Below are 18,252 nucleotides of genomic sequence, written 5' to 3'. Positions count from 1 at the left end.
AAAACTCCCACTGAGCTGACCAAGATGAGGATTCTGCCAACTGACAGTGATAGTCTGTTCAGCTTCTGCCCCCACTGTGTAGCTAGCAAGGAATAGACACAGATGTTAGCATTGCTGGTGCTAATATTTGGGCTGTCCGATGTTTGAATCACAGGTATAATCATTGAGTGGATTTTTTTCCTTCCTTTCTGGAAGAAAACACAGTAAATGCATTACGCTTACAATGGGCAAATCCTTCAATGCTCTAAGTTCAGCTTAGCTTTCAGAATTCACAGGCTTATTGAAAGTTTATCTGAAAAAAAACATGTTTTAAAAGTCATTGAGAAGCCTCATTAGAACTTAATTTCATCGGGGTTTCAGGATTTCAGTATTTCCTGGGTTATTTGGCTGGCCCAGAAACAGTACAATAGATAAAACTTATCAAAAGGATTTTAAAGGGGAAGAAATTTGTCATTAACTTTTAGTAGATGGGAACCTGATGCACAGTGAAATTCATAAAATTCTGCCCAGTATCACACAGGCATCAGTGGCAGAACCAGCACCCACTCTGCTTCACCTAGTGAGAAAAACAGCCTGCAGGGATTTCAGGTCCCCTTCTTCCATACCCATATCTGTCTGGAAACCAGAAGTGCAGAGGCTGCAAAATTTTTTAATATGCACATTTCCCAAATATTCCTGAACATCTTCAAAGGCCATTGGTTAGAACAAGGGACAGGATGTCATGGCTTTATGAGAACCTGCTCATTCACAGCTTAATATTTGCTTTTTTTTAGTCTTTCCCTCTCTGTTTTTCTTCGAGACCCTGCACCAATGCTGAAGTGCTGCTGTTATGGTTTCACGTTTCCAGTGATTTTATTTCCCTGGGTCTGATTTGCAGGGTTTTGTTTGGTTGCCATGAAAGGAAATATGTTTATTTTCCTTTGAAGCACCACTAAGTGTTCATGCTGAGAACTCCTTCACAGATCCATAAACAGAGATTTCAGTGAGACTCAGTAACTGAGGTAACAAGATCGCGATCACTCAACTACCTGAACAATATCAATCACTGATGCCCTTGCAGCCTAAATAGAACCCACTTCTCTACAAGACTGAACATTTGTATTATTTTGAAGGACTCACCAAAAGATTGTGCTATCAAAAGAGCAAGGCAAGAGATTTATTTAACTGATGGCTTTTGGCGAATGGATATTTTCTTAAAGAACTATTTTATCTATAGGAAAGTTAAAGAGCATTTAATTTATAAAACTTTTTTACTATATAGTTTTCTTGTGTAATGCTCTGAGTACTTGCACTAGCACCAAAAGCAAAGGAAAGAAAATAGCTGGGATATTTATAAGGTAAATAAAAGTTAACAGTTGGGATATATATACCCGAGAACATGACTTTAGTTCACACCTGAAAACTGGCATTTTGGCATGCTGGGCATTCTTACTTTTCCTAAAACAATTCAAATTCCCCTCCCTGGGAACAGTTCATACTCATGGCCAATCTCTCATGCTAAGAATGTTTTTTCATGTATTTTGTTCTGTTTTGTTTATGTTGATACACTTGTTCCTGAAATTGTCCATCAGGAAGGCAATCCTTGGCCACACCAACAAATCCCACCGACTCAGATGGGACTCACAACAGAAGCAGTTACAGAATAGGATCATGTATTTGTTCAAACACATGGGACAAAACACAATACACTGAATGTGTATGTGAGTCCAGCAAAAAAAGTGAAGCAAGACTAAAGTTTCTTAATCGCAACGCCATAAATAAAACTTGGGATAGCTTGCCAAATTAAGACTTCATGGGGAATGATGTCTTTGTCAGAGAGACTAGGAAACCTGCTCTTTACAACCTCAGAAGACAGTCAGTGATTTGCAACTAAGCAAGAGATTTGCTGGTTTGCTTGTAATGAAGTAGTTTATAGCAAGACAAGAGGTTTATTAACTGAGGACTTTGGAGAATGGAATATCTTCTTTAAAAGAAACATTGATCTATAAAAAAGGTAAAGAGAATTTCATTTATAAAACCTTTTTAGAGTTTATTTCCTAACATTAATTTCTTAAAATATATATATAAATGAGGATCTGACTAAATGAATCAGGACGTTAAATGATAAAGTTTCGTCCATGTAAACAAATAAATAACTATTTACAGTCTTTGGCAAAACAAAATGAAATTTCATCGATCTCACTCTCTCACACACTTGCAAGAAAGAAAAAAAGAAAAAGAATTTTAAAAACATCATAAATAATTTACATAGAATAGGAAAATTATGATACAGTCCAAATATTAACATCTTCATCCCCACACTGATGTGTCTCTCTGACAAAACAAAAAACCCTACACAGCCATTACAATCATTACATTTAATGAAGTCACCCTCCCTTCTGCTTGGGACTTGGGGATACAATTTGAAACACCAAATGTAAGGAACTGAAACATTTAAACACCTCATAAAGAGGGTTTAGGGGGGAAAAAAACAAACAAAACCAAAAACCACCAACAAACAAAAAACCAGCAACAAACCAAATTTGAAACAAAACCAAAAAAAGATGTGATAATGCAAACACTATAAAATGTGCAATAAAGCCAGCAACTGTGGATTCCTTTCTAATGAATATAGCAACAACAACAAAAAAATTTCAAGGGAGAAAAAGTTAATTGACTATTTAGCTTACTGTGCCCTACAAGGTGGCAGAGGTACTGTATTATTCCATTAGTAAACTCATCTATGAATAAAATTACACCAGCATGTGTTTTTTTGTGCACAAAGCACATACAACTTAAACAAAACAAAATGCTTAACATGGTTATACTACTGTATATCTGAGTAACTGTTGTATCTGTTTAGAATAAACACTGGTATCCCTTCAGCATTATTTAAGAAGTTCTATATACAGCAGACATATAGGAAAAAAATGCAAAATATTAAAGTTAGGGTAACTGGATATATATTAAGGTTCCATTTATAAATTCCTTATTATTCATTTAACTTTAAAGCATACATGAATATAACCCACGAAGCTATACTTAAGTGTATACCATGCTTTGACAACATCTACATATTGTGATATATTTTAAAGCTGTTTTTGAAAACATCATTATTTGTGAATGTATTACTGATGCATTATATGACATGCTTTAAAATAAATTACCAGAGAAGGTAGCTCAGTGTGATAATCATAAATACTAAAAATATTTATAAATGGAACCTTAACTTCATACGTTACCAAATTAAGCAATAGTGACATTGCCACCTTTTCAGAAACCCACATCAGGATTCAGGCTGTCAAAGTGCTTTTTGCAGCAGAAGTGGGAAAGTGGTTCAGGTTCATTTTGCTCCACATGATCATGGTATATTCTTTATTATAAGGGAATGCAAAATATGAAGGAAATGGAACAACTAGAATTTTTCTGGAAGTAAAACAATAACAATAGCTTTGGATGTTTAAATGAATCACTTTCACATGGGAGTTTCTAGTTCAATTCTGTGTGATCTGAACTAAGTCTTTACTAGACAATGCTTTAGGTTGCAAATCTGACATTTCTACCCACTGTAATTTTAATGGGTGTTATTAACAGCATCCTCATCAGCTAAAGAACATCTTTTTGGAGCAAGAAGTGTTTATAATTGATCTTTACTTTATTATCCAAAGGCATTTTCATTGTTATTATAGATATTGTTGGTGCAGTCCTCCATTACTTTGCTAAAATTAGACCCAGAGGCTTTGTGTTACTGAAGTCCAGCCCTGATGAGAGCAAAGAAGTGACAAACATACATCTAAAAAGTTATTCAAACACATTTTTCCTCACTTAAAGACAATGAATGACTGATAATAATCACCTCCCACTTTTTCTCCATATATATATATAAATACATTAAGTAATTACATTTTCATATGTAAACGTCATTCCTTACAAAAGACAAACAAAAAAACCCATGTTTTGCTATGTTTTCACTGTACAAAAGTGTTCTAATGTATCAATCTGCTTTTGCTTCAGTGGTGGGTCAGATGCTCATGTTTAGGCTTCATTAATCCTGGCTGTGAGAAGGCACTTGGGTGGGGGGATGCCTGAGGCACTCCTGGCAGCAGGGAAGTACCTGGTGAGTGGAGCACGAGGACAGGAGGTACACAAAAATAGAAGCTGGGAGTACCAGGATGGACTGAGGTGTCTAGGTTGCATAGCATTTACAGTACTTTGCTGGTAATGCAGCAACCATTGCTCAAGCATCTGAAAGAAATGGGGAAAAAAAAGAAAAAAGATATATTAATAGTGGTTGTTTTATTCAGTTAGGAAGTCAGTCACAAAAGAACAGAGCCCCATCACGGTACAATATAAGGATGCAACACAAACACTTCCTGTTGTGCATTTTCCTAGAAATGAACTTATGTTAAAAAAAAAAAAGTATCTGCCATATATATATAGAAACACACACATATGCTTATTTGCACCTATGGATCTAAATGTATATTAAAAAATCATATATGAGAAATCCTGGAAAAGCATTTTCTGTATTTCAAAATATATTGGACAAGGCATTATAGACAGACATGCTCATTAAAAATATTTGCTCTCTCCTTCATGTCTCTTGAAAGAGGGGTGATTCAGAAGTAGCTCTCTGCCCGCAGGGCACACTGAAAAAGCCTACAAAGGAAAGTGGATATGCAGACACAATCCTAAGCACGTATCTCTCTCAGATTTCTATCTCATTTTTTCCAGGTGGGTAGTATTAAACATCTGGGTTTTGTTATTCAAATTGACATTACTATAGGGGCAAGGGGCAGTCACGTTATTTCAACGAACCAAGGTTTATTTCAGATTATGATGTTGCAGATTGCCTTCAGTAACTAGAGAATACTTATCATTTCCATATTTTATGCTTGCTCAAAGCCTTCAGCTTTTTCCAGACATTTTCTGTAACTAACCTCTGCATTCATATTTGAGGTCAGAGAAATAGACCATCTCTTGAGAGAAGACAAAAAGACCTAACCGTCCACCAGCAAAGGTTGTATCATATATCGGTCCAGAATCCACCATGACTTGTTTCCCTTCATACACTAAAACTCTGTAAAGAAAAACATAATTTAAAATTAGACAAGGAAGTTAATGCAGTGTCCAGTGCTGAAGGCTGGTATCAGTTCCTAAGAACTGAAAGAGAATTCATTTTAACAAGGCACCCTGCAACGTAACTTCATTGTAAAAAATCACTTCTCATCTTTATCTCACACCCACCTGGCTGGCAGCCATAACACATTAATCAGAAGCAGCGGAGTTGTTCCATAAGTAATTTTATACACACCATCTGCAAAAGATTTCCCAATTCTTTATTTAGAACAGCCATGTCTCCTGGAATGAACTATGTCATGTACTAGCCTTCATTGATAAGCCCCTGTCCCTGTGAACTCAGAGGTTAGCACAAGACCTTGCCACATCACTTAGCAAAGTCATCTTTACAGCTGTGTGAACAGCTGGTTTATTTATCTTTAGGTGCAAGGGCCAACATCAGAATTTGGAAGAACCATCCCTTTAGAGTAAAACAAAATATTAATTGGAGTCACGTTGAACCTCAGTTTTGGATGTTTGAAGAGCTTAATGAAAGCTGGAAGGATTATGGACACAAACATCTAGACTAATAATAAATTGGAAAAGAAAGAGAACTTGGGTTTATTTTGTGGTGGTTTGTTTGTTTTCTGGTAGTGTTTCAGGCATCTACCCTGGAGCCAAAAGACTTTTAAAGACTTTTTTTTTTTTTTTTTAAATCAGAGAGAGTGCAGTTCCTTGAACTTGGATTCTTGACTTCTCATGGGAGACCTTGAGATAGTCAAGGTTCTTAGACTCTCAGTCTTTTAAAATAGCCTTTGGGCCAAATTAGAAGTGACTCTCTAGTCTGTTAATTACAGGAGTCTCTGGAGGAAGGGATTATGGTCCTGCTTCAATTGACAATACAGTAGTTTTACAAATCAGGGTGGCTTCACATGAGGATGAACACACTTGAGCAACTTCCTATAACTGGAGGGTTACGGACAGATTTCTAGTTAGGTAGAAAGGCATGTCCAGCCCTTGCTCTACCTTGAAGTGTTTTATTGTTTTGTTTTCTGAAAGGTGCCTGAAGACAAGTATGAAACTGCTCCCTGAAAACAGTATTTAATGGATAATAAAAAAAAAAAACATCAAAAAGAACTGCAGGTTTTAATGTTCATGTAACCCTATTTAACATAATTCTCAATTTCAAGAACCCAGAACACATGGGAAGAGTTTAATAGATTATTCATGCCACCGGAAAAAAAGTTAAGCAGCTCTGATCACGTTAATACTAAATTGCTATTTCTGCATAAATTAAATGGTTTCATGACTGTATTAAAAACTAAAATCAATTATTTCTCTATTTTATTTGTTCTATAAAAACACCTTAAAGAATAAAGGAATGTAATGCTTTGGACCATATATTTTGCCCCATTAGATTAACCTAGCATGACAACATTTGAAACATTCTTTGCCTGACACTAAGTAGATACTGTAAAGGATGATACATGTAACAGTGTGAATGAAAAGCTCAAGTTTCCTTTTGACCTGTATCAGTCCATGCTTTGCATTGCAATACTTTAAAGCATAAAGAAACTCTCTCCTTTTCAAGAAACAGATAACAGTCTACCCAAATTTGTCTACCCTTTGACTTTCACAGCCAAATGAAACTCCCCTACTCATAAGCCCAAACAAGACCTTAAGAGGTAAGGCCAGACCCTGCTTCATGAAAAATGTCCTTTACAGTTACAGTAGAAGGTAAAATTGACATGGGCAGTTAACGCTCACTGTTTGGAACATCAGATAAACAGCTGGGCTCTAAGGAATGTCATATGCTATAGCTCCTTGTTGTGTGCATTACAGATTGCTCATGGCTACTTCTGCAGTATCTCATATAAGCCACGATGGGAGACAGGATGCTGAAGTAGACAGGCTGTTGGCCTACTTCCCTGTGGCAACTCTGATGTTGCTAATTAATTTCATTCATTCAAATTCCAGAGGCTGGGGAGGAAACTTGGGTTCTAATATTGCTTTGGAATTTTTTCTCAGGAATTTTTGGTCCCTTTACAGAAGAGCTATGGAGAAATAATTTTTTAATCTTTAATTTAAGAATATGTAGCTGATGTAAATATCAAACCACCCAGACTAAGTTAAATGTAACTGAAAGGAAAATAAGTTATTCTGAAGATAAAATGTCTTCAAAATACGGGGACAAACTATCAACAAGTATCATCATTATCAAAACAAAGAAATTGGTAACATAGCTCTTATACCAACAGAGACAAAAGTTTTGCTACTAGAAAATAAAGAGGTGCAGAAACATTTCTTACTTGATTAATCCTGTTTTAGGCCTATGAATCAAATGCCACCTGTAAGCAGTGTAATCTTTCCAGCCAATATTCTTGGGATCATGCCACAAAGTGCGCACCTACAGTAGGAATACAAAGGCCGTATTAGAAACAGACTGCGCTCCAGTGACTGTGCATCCACTATAGTAACTGCACACGCAGCAAAAGTTTATTTTCTGCAGAGAATGAAACCAAAAATAGTGTTTAGCATTTGATGGTATGATCAGCAGACCTCTTTTATAGAGCAAGAGTAATGAAAATTTCTCTTAAATTATTGATCAGTTACTCATCTGTTGTTTCATGGCTGGAGTCACTGAAGAACATTCCAGCATCGAACCTCACTCTCCTTTGGCAGCGTGGGTGTGTATCTGTAAACAGGGGCAGGACTTCGTGAGTCAAAGCTGCTTTTCCTATCCATAGGAGTGGCTCCTCTGAAGGAAAGGGATTGCAGCTTGCACAGATGTTACTGCCTGTGGCCTGCTGCTTGGAATATCTCCCACTCAGTCAAGATCTTGTCCCTGCAAGGAGCTCCAAAGTCTAAAATTCCTATCCACGTGTGAAGCCCCACTAACATAATTTCTAAGAGGCACAAGTTTCTTCCATGGCTGGGCCCTACTTGGAACAGCAGCAGTTTTTCTCTCTTTGTTTTCATTTCTTTTCTCTTTGGCTGTCACTGGTTACTGAACTCTAAACCATGTATAACTCAAATAAGCTGGAATGCTGAAGAAGCGAGTGCCAATTACAGAGGTCACAAAGGATTTGTGGATAACTAAGACCTCTCACTCCTTTTTCTTTGGACCACACCACATCTTGCCTTTTACACATGCAACTTTTTCCATTCATAATTTTTTATACGTGCAATGTTTTCTTTGAAACATAAGGCAAATATTATTGACACTAGTAATATGGGAATTGAAGAACAGCTGATAAACATCTGCAAAAATTGAGGTGTGAAACGAAATTCTTTTCAAGACAACTCCCTTCTTTTTAAAAGATTAGTCATGCATTGTTGGCTTGAAGCTTTAAATCTCTTACCTGTCCAGGGGTGTTTCCTGTGTGCCAGAGAGCATTTCTCAAGTGTTCGCCAGTACCAGTTGTTGAATTCACTACTTTGAGTGACACACCTGAATAGCCATAAGCCCTGGTTGGTTTGTCCTCCCAGTAGGTCTGAGTGACCTGCTTCCACATCAGAACATAAAACCGACTGCTGGATTGGTAGCCAAACACAAAGCCAGCATAGTCATCATCACGGTCTGTGTTAACGTAGAACGTCCCACTGAAGTCAACGGAGCTGAACTCATCGTAGCCTGAGAGAGGACAAAAGAGAAACCATCAGGTTACAATACTGGGTCTGGCTGATGACACCCAAGAGTCCCAGCTGTATCCTGAGTTTTGCCAGGAGTCATAAACGATATTTTTCAGTTTCCTTAGCTGTAGGAGAGGAGGGAATTTCATTTGCCTACCTATCACATGGAGGCTTCTGGAGATTAAGTTACTTACAAGGGGTGTTGAAGACAGCAGGAACTATATTTATACCAAGTTCTTCAACTGGGTATTTTGTGTTACAGTCACTGCCAAGGTGAATGGTCAAAGGCAATCAGCATTGAGCTGGTTTTAATGTCAGTCCCCATGTGTCAATCCAAAGCTCGCAGCACCAAAAGGTGCCTTTTCTTTCCTCACCTCTTTCCTTATCACCAGACTACTGGTTACTTTTTCCAAAGACACTGGATGACATCTGATACTCACCTACAGCTATTCCAGGATCAGAGTTGGCAGTCTGCACCAGTTCCTTGCCTTGGTGGCGAATAACCCAGTTGGGATCAATCTGAGCTGTTCCCTTAGGGTCCAGGGGGACCATCTGGAACTTTCTGAAATCCGTTTCACTTATGGCATTGTTTTCAGGGCATACATCATAAATATCAGGGACATTGTCATTGTCAAAGTCATCTTTGCAAATATCACCTCTGCCATCACCTATAAGCAATGTGAATAAGCAAATGCAATTGTTAGCAATTTATCTAATTTTCCAAACAGCTCTCCCACTGATGGAAGAAATTTAAGATACATATGAGTATGTTATTCTCTTGTTTCTCCAAAAGCGTTCCAAATGACTCCAAAGAAAGCTTCATTCTTTCAAAATCCATTTGAAATGTTGCTGTTAATGACTGGAAGAAATCATCAACTTAGATCAGGGCCAAAACGTTTGTTAATAAAACTGTCCTGACAGTGGTTTATGACAGTGATCAATCTGGCCCCAGTCTATACTTTGCTTTAGAATCAGGGTGGGAAAAGTTGGAAGTTTGCTATAGCCATGTAATTCACTAATGCTTGTATTACATTCAGTTTGATTTGTCCCAGATGTGAATACAGTGCCTCATTTTAACATGTGCAGTGTAAACGAATTCAAACAATAGCGTTAAAATTTTAATCTTCCTGCTAATTACTAAATCCTACATACAGTTGAAGATATTCAACTTTTTTTTCAGACTATTATCTCTGTCTCAAGATTTCTTCAGCTACAATCCACCTAAGGTGCTTCAGACTGCAGAAATGTCACATGTATGTCAAACCAAAATGGGAACAGTATTGCAGTAAAATATGCGTACATGCTCAGTCACTCTAACTTGTGGGTAGAACAATTTGTTTTATAAAAAACAGTGCTTCAGAAAAATGTAAGTAAAAAAAAAAAAGAAGCACTGTGTCCAACAGGAATAGCCTTGGAGGAATATAAAGTTTTCTTATACGAATTGCCAGAAGTTTGGAGAACCTAAAAATACATCCATACAGCTCAGCTACAGTAGTGCTGCTGCTCAACCTTTTTACTATCCTCAATATTAAAAAAATAAAACCTATCTTATTTTACCCATAATATTGGTAGAAACCAGTAGATGTGACCTGCCTTGAAGAGCAGGTGGTGAAAGAAGGCCTCTAAAAAAGAAAAATCTCTTATTGCCAATGCCACTGTTACTCAGTGTACAGTACAAACACTTAAAAATAGACAAGGCTAAAACAGTACAGAAACAAATTTGCAAATGGCTCTGACTTTTATAACAGAAACCACTAGATATTACACTGGGTACTAATGCAAAAGCAGAACTGCCAGCTAATTTGTTTCTATCCTCATATAGATGAGCACCTGCTTTTTTAATTTAAGTGTTTGCAACTGCTCTGAGAACATGGACATTAACACAATGGGAAACAGCCGCAATCCAGCCTATTCGTTATTTACCTACTACTAGATGGTTCACAGGCAAATGGAAAGCTACATTACTATGCCTAACCAGCCCATCATTACTCAAGTATGAAGCTTTCAGAGAGAAAGCAGATTGAAATTAAAAAAGAGGGAGTTAGAGAGAGCTGAAGTGTAATGACTCAAAGACTTTCTGCAATTCAGATGTGTTAAAATGGTCCCATTTTCCAGCCTGGCTATCAGCCATAGAGAACTCCAAATCCTGACCAGCTGTGTGCTCCTGCACCTGTTTGTCTTAGTAGTTATTGGAGAAAAGAGAAAGATTTTTCAATTTTATTCCCTTTGCCAATATCAAAGAGGTAATTATTGAGTCACATGAGAATCTAATTTTTCAGTGAAAGTCCTGCTGACATGCATGTGGTACTGAGCTGCTGCTGACAACTTTGATTCCCTATCAAGGAAAGTTAGAAAGCATTTGTTTACCCAACCACATCCAAGAGCTCTCTCCAGGGCCTCATCTTTATATGCTATAGCTCACATCTTCAAGAGTGTGGGAGCATCTTTTGGTTTTATTTATCGCTTTTCCAAGATTTCTGTTGGACCTGCCACTAATGACAGTAATGAGCTGGCTTAACTGTTTATGTTTACTTTTTGTGAATACTTGCACTGTCCATAAATGTAGCCTCTCTCACAAGATCCAGGTGACAGCTGACTACAAACAAACTACTCTGGTTTGGGTGCATCTTTATTATGGAATACTTCTGAAATTAAATACCCATTCCAGAGATTGGAAAGTACAGAGATATTCCCATTATATCACTGGACTAAAGGGTTAAGTCATTTAAGAACTACTACTGACTACTAACCAGAAACTTCCCATTGCAAGCAGTTGTCTTACCAGGAAATTATTCAAGGCTCAGAATTTCATCTTTCAAAGTGTACATAAAACCATACTGTGTAGGTACTAAATTCTGCTTTCAATTTCGCCAATATAACCATGGAATGACTCCAGCAAGTTGTATAACTCAGAACAGAAATTGCTCACCTGTATTTATTACAAGGGGCGTTACTTGTAGACCTATTACAGTGGTTTTCAAAGGATCATGTATATTTTTACTAAATTACATTTATGATCATGAAGCTACCACTCTTTCATTATTGAAAAACTGCCAGATATAGAGAAGGACTGTTTGAGGGCAAACCAGCAATTATTTAAAAAAAAAAAAACCACACCTCAACAACATTTCAGACTTAAACAATTGGAGAAGTAGTCTGTTTTTCAAATTAAACCAGCACTAAACCATTTTTTCCATTTTAATTTTCAGAAGACAACAACTTGTTTTGAAAGGAAATCAGCTCAGTTTAAGACATCTGAAATGCATACTATTTGAAATATTTTCCCAAAGATTTCACTTAAGAATTTTTTTTCTAATACCAGATTTTTTTTTTTTTCACTTTTAGTTGGGAAATTTTAAGATGTTATTCTAGACATAAGTATGAGCATCTTTGAGCCCTTGTCAAAGAGGTTTCCTAAAGGTTCCTCTGGACCAAACTAGACAGTGCAGTTCCATTAAAGTACACAGTGTCTTAAATGTCAAAAGCAGCTCAGTTTCATCTAAAGTCTCTCTTCACCAAATTCTGATACTCCAAGATCAGAATTGGATACTACAAGCTAAACAAAATTTGTACGACACTGTTCTTACCATCAGAGTCCTCCTGCTCAGGGTTGTATCTGAGGCGACAATTGTCCCTATCATCTGGGACACCATCATTGTCATCATCAGGATCACAGGCATCTCCTTTTCCATCTTTATCATGGTCAGCCTGGTTAGCATTGGGAATGTATGGGCAGTTATCTTGGTTGTTTTGGTGGCCATCTTCATCTATGTCCTCATTATTGTCACACTGGTCACCAACAAGGTCATTATCTGCATCAGTCTACCAAAAAAAATAATGAAAAAGTAGTAAGTTTATTATTGTTACTAAACACAAAAGTACAAATATCCTGGTACTTAATTTCTCATTGTTTCTCAGACTTCTCTGGACACAAGCGATACCATGACAGCTGTGCTTAAAGCAAAAACATAATTCAAACTAGAATAGCTGCTTATTCTGCCATCAGTACATAAGATCTGGTCAAAACAAGACATTTCCAGGGCAGAGTTTTGTCCATGATCTTAAAGGTCTTTCCCAAACTAAAAGATTCTATGACCTTCATCACACTCATTCTAGAGATCACAGGGAAGCTGCAGTTCTAGAAAGCACATTTTCTGACTGCTGCAGTATGCTTGATGATACTTGTCTGTGTGTGGACCAAGAGACTCAGGCATACCAAATGCAGCCCTGTTCTCACTTGCCAGGGGGGCAGCGAAGAAAACTGTTCAAAGTGTTGAAAATGGATTAAAGGCATCACCACTCTACTTCCCTTTCATCTGATACAAAGAGAACTGACAAGCTGAGATGTTAAAATGAGCAATACAGATCCACCTCTTCAGGTCTACAGCAAACAGGGACTGACAGCAATTCCTGTGTTCTTTTCTCTTCCCTTGTTCTGACATTACCATTAATGAAACTGTCTCTAACATTTACCTGGTCTGGATTATGCATCAATGGACAATTATCACACTGATCACCAACTCCATCACCATCTGTATCACTCTGGTCTGTGTTATAGACGTAAGGACAATTATCTCGTTCATTAAAAATGTCTGAGAAAACAAACAAACAAAGAACAAAAGCCTGAAGAAATCAGAATTATACAGCATCCAGCAGAGACAGCAAGACTGTAGGGATCTATGTAAAGGAGTTTAAGTAAGGATCCTAAGGAGCTCATAGGCTTTCTGACTGATACAGGAAATAGTAAAAATATTACTACTAAAAAAAATATGGTATCAATTCCACTTTTCTTGCTAGATTAGACTTCTATAAATATTTTACTAAGGGATTTTGCTAGAGTAAAGGCTGATTATGTGTTAAAAATTTAGCCCCTTTTCACAGAATGGCAGGTAAAGGGGTGAGCTTGTGGTTTTTGGGTTTTTTAGCTTTTTTTTTAAATAATAATTTTATTTGGCTTTTCTTCCCAGAAACTTGGAGTGGCACAGAATGCACAGCTATAACATGGAATTTCTGAAGAGTTTTGTATAGAAACAATTTCATTAATGTTCAGCTGTCTCAGTATTAAATAATTGTGTTTTACCAGAAGATGTGCATCATGTATTGTGCAGCATGTCAAATTTTCAAAAGAAACTGCTCCCCCTCAGGAAACTTTATTACACAACCAATCTCCTTCAAAATTATACTACATTGAGAAGAAACAAACAAACAAAAAAAGAAAAAGATATGTTGGCATAGCTGTCTGGAAAGGACACAAGTACCTTCTCCTACATTATATGGTTCCTGAATATTTGCATAATCTTTTAGTCAATAACATATGATCACATTTTTCTTCAAATGCAAGACTCCCACAAGTACCACTAAGAACTTGATGATCAGAAAGATGAGAGGACTTCAAAATGTTCAGAAGTCCAAGTCATGTAAGTATCCAAACGTTTAAAATGTTACTGAAGGAAATCCAAAACTAGATTTCTTCAACTTCTATTACTTCTGGATTCTCATAAACTTGAAAAGCTGCCAGGATAGGATTTTGGAAAGACAGTTAAGTGCTTTTCTCCCTTCCTTAGTTCTGATCAAATCTAAGTCACATAGGCATGTACTAGTAGATGAAATAAACACCTTTAATATTTGAGATACACAAAAAATGCATATTTGGATTACTGTGGGCTTTGCAGTATGCTCATAGAAAAGCAGATTAATTTCCTACAGATATTGTCTTAACCGCACGGATGTTCCTATCCCTCCCTAAAAATGAAAAAAGTCAACAGAAGTGTTATATTAGACCTTGATTACTTTGGAACACACACCAAGGAAAGAATATTTTTAAGATTACACTGATAGACTTGCTCTGATGTATTCTTCAGTAACATCCATTGTATTCATTTAGGGACTTTGTGGACAACTATACTACACAGCACAGATGGACCTCAGCCTTTTCTTTCTTCTCCTGCAGTTTTGAGAAGTTAGACCCAATTTTTTCCAGTGTATAAAAATCAGATAGCCCATACTACTGGACATAAAACAAAAGTATACTTGTGGAACAGCACTTAATTCTCAAACTGAGAGCATACCATCTCCATCAATATCCACAGCACATGAGTCACCCTCCCCATTATTATCGGTGTCAATCTGAGCAGGGTTGTGCACATAGGGGCAATTATCACAGCGGTCACCAACTTCATCCTTGTCATAATCAAACTGACGAGGGTTGAACAAAAGGGGGCAATTGTCCTAATAAAAAGAAATAGAAGATTTCAGAATATAAATTACAACGCATGAAAGCATACTATGAAGTGGTAACTCTTCCTGTTCATCTTGATAGAGGTGAAAAAAATCAAATAATTAATTCATTAATTTCTCAATAGACAAGTTGTACCTACACTGAAGATCTTGCTGGCAACAGGATGGCATCTGCACAGCCTGGCTCACTGTCTGCTCTTGTATAATGCATGCAAAACATGTTCCATATCTCACTAGGAGAGCAACAAGCATTTTAAATTGGATCTGTACTCAAATACTTCAACAAAAGTGTATTGCTGCTACATGTGTTTAAAAAAAAAAAATCAGAATGTGTTATAAAATCAGGCCAACTTCAGCTGCATCTTATCTCTTTTGGAAAAAAAAAAATAGAATTTTTACCCTCACAGTTTTGGAACAAACTAGTATCAATATTCTCACTTCTATATCACATACTTTGATTTTCAGTTTAAAGAAGGATTGACTTCTGTGGGTTTTGTTATATTGCATATGATAGTAAAATGTAAAAAGTTTCAAAAAATAAATTTAAAATTAGATATTCTCATTCACCCAAAATATTTTTTCCCCGAAACCATTCCTTCTAGTGGAATTTTGAAAATTTCAGTTCAGTTTAGTCCCTAATTTGAAAGTCTGCCAGAATAAGAATTCTTGTTTCACACATCCCTAAATTACACAAGGACTCGTGCACACGCATAAGGAAGTACTCATTGTGGAAAACAAAGAACGAAACAAAACCAAGTGAGAGCTTCCTTCAGATTTTGATGCTGATGTAGGTTATTTAAAAAAAAAAAAAAAACCACAACTTTACCTTTTCTCTGCTAAAGCAAGACCCATTCACTTGGAATTACTTTTTTAAGCCTAATTTTAAATTTCTAGAACTATACTTTTTATACTCCAGGAGAAGACAGGGGCAAGTTAAAATTTTATACTGCTCATGAAACTGAATTTCTGACTATGATTTTCCAATATATGTACTGAATCATTTGATAAAATAATATGATTTTTTAGTTTTCAAAATATTCTAAGCAGAGGCTCCATGAACAGAGTTCTAACCCAGCTTTTACCATCTGAAGTTCTAAAACATCTAGACTCCTAAGAGAAAGATTAAATTCCGAAAAAAACTCTTCACCCATCCTAAAAGTGTTCAGAAAAGGCAGAGTGAATCCCATTCCGGAGTTTTATCTGACCTTTTAATGAACATAGAAGGAGAATAGGTTTAGACTAATCGCCTATATTTTAGGCTCTGCAGGTAAATGAATTTCAGTCTTGTGGGCAGATCTAAAGGAAGAAAGTATGAAACAGGCTAGGTACTTTCCTTCCATCATTTCCCCTTGATGCTGGCTGTGTTTAAGTTATTGTTATTCATCATAACTTGTTTCCAACATGCCTCAAATATAATACCTACCAACTTTTCAAATACAAACAACCTATCATTCTCTCACTGCAAAATAAAAAAATCCAACACCACCTTCCTGTGAAGTGTATTCATGCACACAACTGAACCTAGAACTGATATGGAGAACATAATTCAGCCTCAGGTTCCCCAGGCTGCTTTGCTTTGCAGTGCTACTCTCCTTTGACTCAACACAGCTTTCTTCTGCTCCAGACATGACTTGGAGCAGGTAGTGCAGAATAACTCAGCTGAAGCTCTGAATAAAGCTCTCATATTGTAATGGTTTTCCTTAAAACCAGATGTTTATTTCAAATGTACTAAAGACAGAAATGCATCTTACTTTGTCATCTTCAACACCATCATTGTCATCATCCTCATCACAGGCATCTCCTTTGCCATCTTTATCAAAGTCTTCTTGGCCAGAGTTAGGCAGAAGGGGGCAGTTATCCTGGCCAAAAGAAGTAATACATTGAGTTTACATTATGTCAGAATGACTTTCTTGGGCAGAAGAGTAGATATGGTACACCAGAGACTATAAAACAAGAACATTCAATCACAAATATTTTTTAAAGTTCCTGTTTGTTTGTTGCCAAACATAGTAGTTAATTCGCTGCTTTCATATTGTAAAGTGAAATGCATCTGCAAATCATTCTATTTCCCAGCTCTCCTTCTGTAAAGGGGTGTTTCCAGTAAGTTTTAGATGAAACTCTAGCAGAGAACAAAACACACCACACGTACACACATGCACTCTTACATCAACTTTTTATAGAAAACTTATGTAGTATGTTTGAAGATTACATATAAAATGACCAGGTTTGGTTGCCAGAAAAATAAAGATACAAGCCAGGAGATAGTCTTCAGAAATTGTTGTTCGTGTGGAAAGTTACTGGAATGAAGTAGTATGCAGCAATGAAGGGGAACACTAAAAGTGGTTTGAAAAACATGCCCTTATACTGTTCTGCAAAAACAGTACATTTGCACTCCCATGGCTTTGAAAATAAAAGGCAAACGTATCTCTATTTTGTATCAGAGCTTTGTAAAGAATGATTATTCTAAATGAGCAAGTCTTAGGTTACACTGAAAAAATAAGAAATGAAATACTTTGCCAAACTTTTAACATGCATTCCTTTTTTAAATACTAAAGTCAGCTAAAATTGGATTGTAATTCTACCACTGGCTAAGAATAAATACATCTATAAAATCCCACTGTTATTCTCACTTGTTCCTCACGTTTTTTATCTACCTCAGATGAAAACAGAATCTGCCAGAGTGCAAAAATATCTTTTCTGTAACATATATTCTAAGAAAAGTAATATTGCAGCAAGATTCCTAGTACATTTTCCAATCTCAGTGGTTCTAACAGCATAGATAATTTAAGAAAAAAAAAAATTAACAAGAAAGTTTGTGGTAAAAATCAAAACCCAGTGCAATTCCAGATTTATGTGGCACTTATTTACCAAATACCTGCAGACAGCCTTAACAATCCAACTCAACACTGGTTACCAGCGATACAAAAAAGCCTTTGAAACAGTGAAAGAAATCAGTTGAAGTTTGCTCAATCACTTTGTATGTTGGTATCTATATGTTTTTCTGTATTGTCTACAGATTTGAGTCCAATTTCATACAAATCGAGTCATAAGGTGGAGAACTCGGGTAGCAAGTTCCTATGAACTATGCAAAAAGAGGCAACAGGGTAGAGGAGGGAGATACTAGCAAGGCACTCAAAGTATCTTACTAGATATTAGAAAGGGAAATTATTAGACATCACATCATCCACCTGAGAACTCAACCTTCAGGCACAAGCCCACTAGAAGCTAGGCTTCTTTGTTCACCTATTGACAAAGTTGCATATTAGTATGATAATTCTTAGGAAAAATTGCTCCTTTCATGTGAATCAAAGAAATTTACAGTAAGAGATATTGCTAAGATTTTAT

The 18,252-nt window shown here is 36.6% G+C and overlaps 1 protein-coding gene across 1 annotated transcript in view; it reads right to left on the bottom strand.

Annotated features, from left to right (window-relative positions):
• Nucleotides 1-3,974: 3,974 nt before the first annotated feature.
• Nucleotides 3,975-18,252, bottom strand: part of THBS2 (thrombospondin 2) — a 30,342-nt gene continuing 16,064 nt past the window's right edge. The window contains exons 13-21 of the mRNA XM_010157225.1: nt 16,659-16,766; nt 14,739-14,898; nt 13,144-13,262; nt 12,258-12,492; nt 9,111-9,338; nt 8,400-8,671; nt 7,347-7,444; nt 4,920-5,059; nt 3,975-4,224 (exon numbers count right to left, since the gene is read on the bottom strand). Of these exons, the coding sequence (XP_010155527.1) occupies nt 4,217-4,224; nt 4,920-5,059; nt 7,347-7,444; nt 8,400-8,671; nt 9,111-9,338; nt 12,258-12,492; nt 13,144-13,262; nt 14,739-14,898; nt 16,659-16,766 (1,368 nt within the window). The 3' untranslated portion in view covers nt 3,975-4,216. The remainder of the gene's footprint in view (nt 4,225-4,919; nt 5,060-7,346; nt 7,445-8,399; nt 8,672-9,110; nt 9,339-12,257; nt 12,493-13,143; nt 13,263-14,738; nt 14,899-16,658; nt 16,767-18,252) is intronic.

Source organism: Eurypyga helias, unplaced genomic scaffold (assembly GCF_000690775.1).
Source record: "Eurypyga helias isolate BGI_N326 unplaced genomic scaffold, ASM69077v1 scaffold12500, whole genome shotgun sequence".
NCBI lineage: Eukaryota > Metazoa > Chordata > Aves > Eurypygiformes > Eurypygidae > Eurypyga > Eurypyga helias.
The sequence above is the reverse complement of the archived record's forward strand: the minus strand, read 5'-3'. Positions and strand labels throughout refer to the sequence as shown.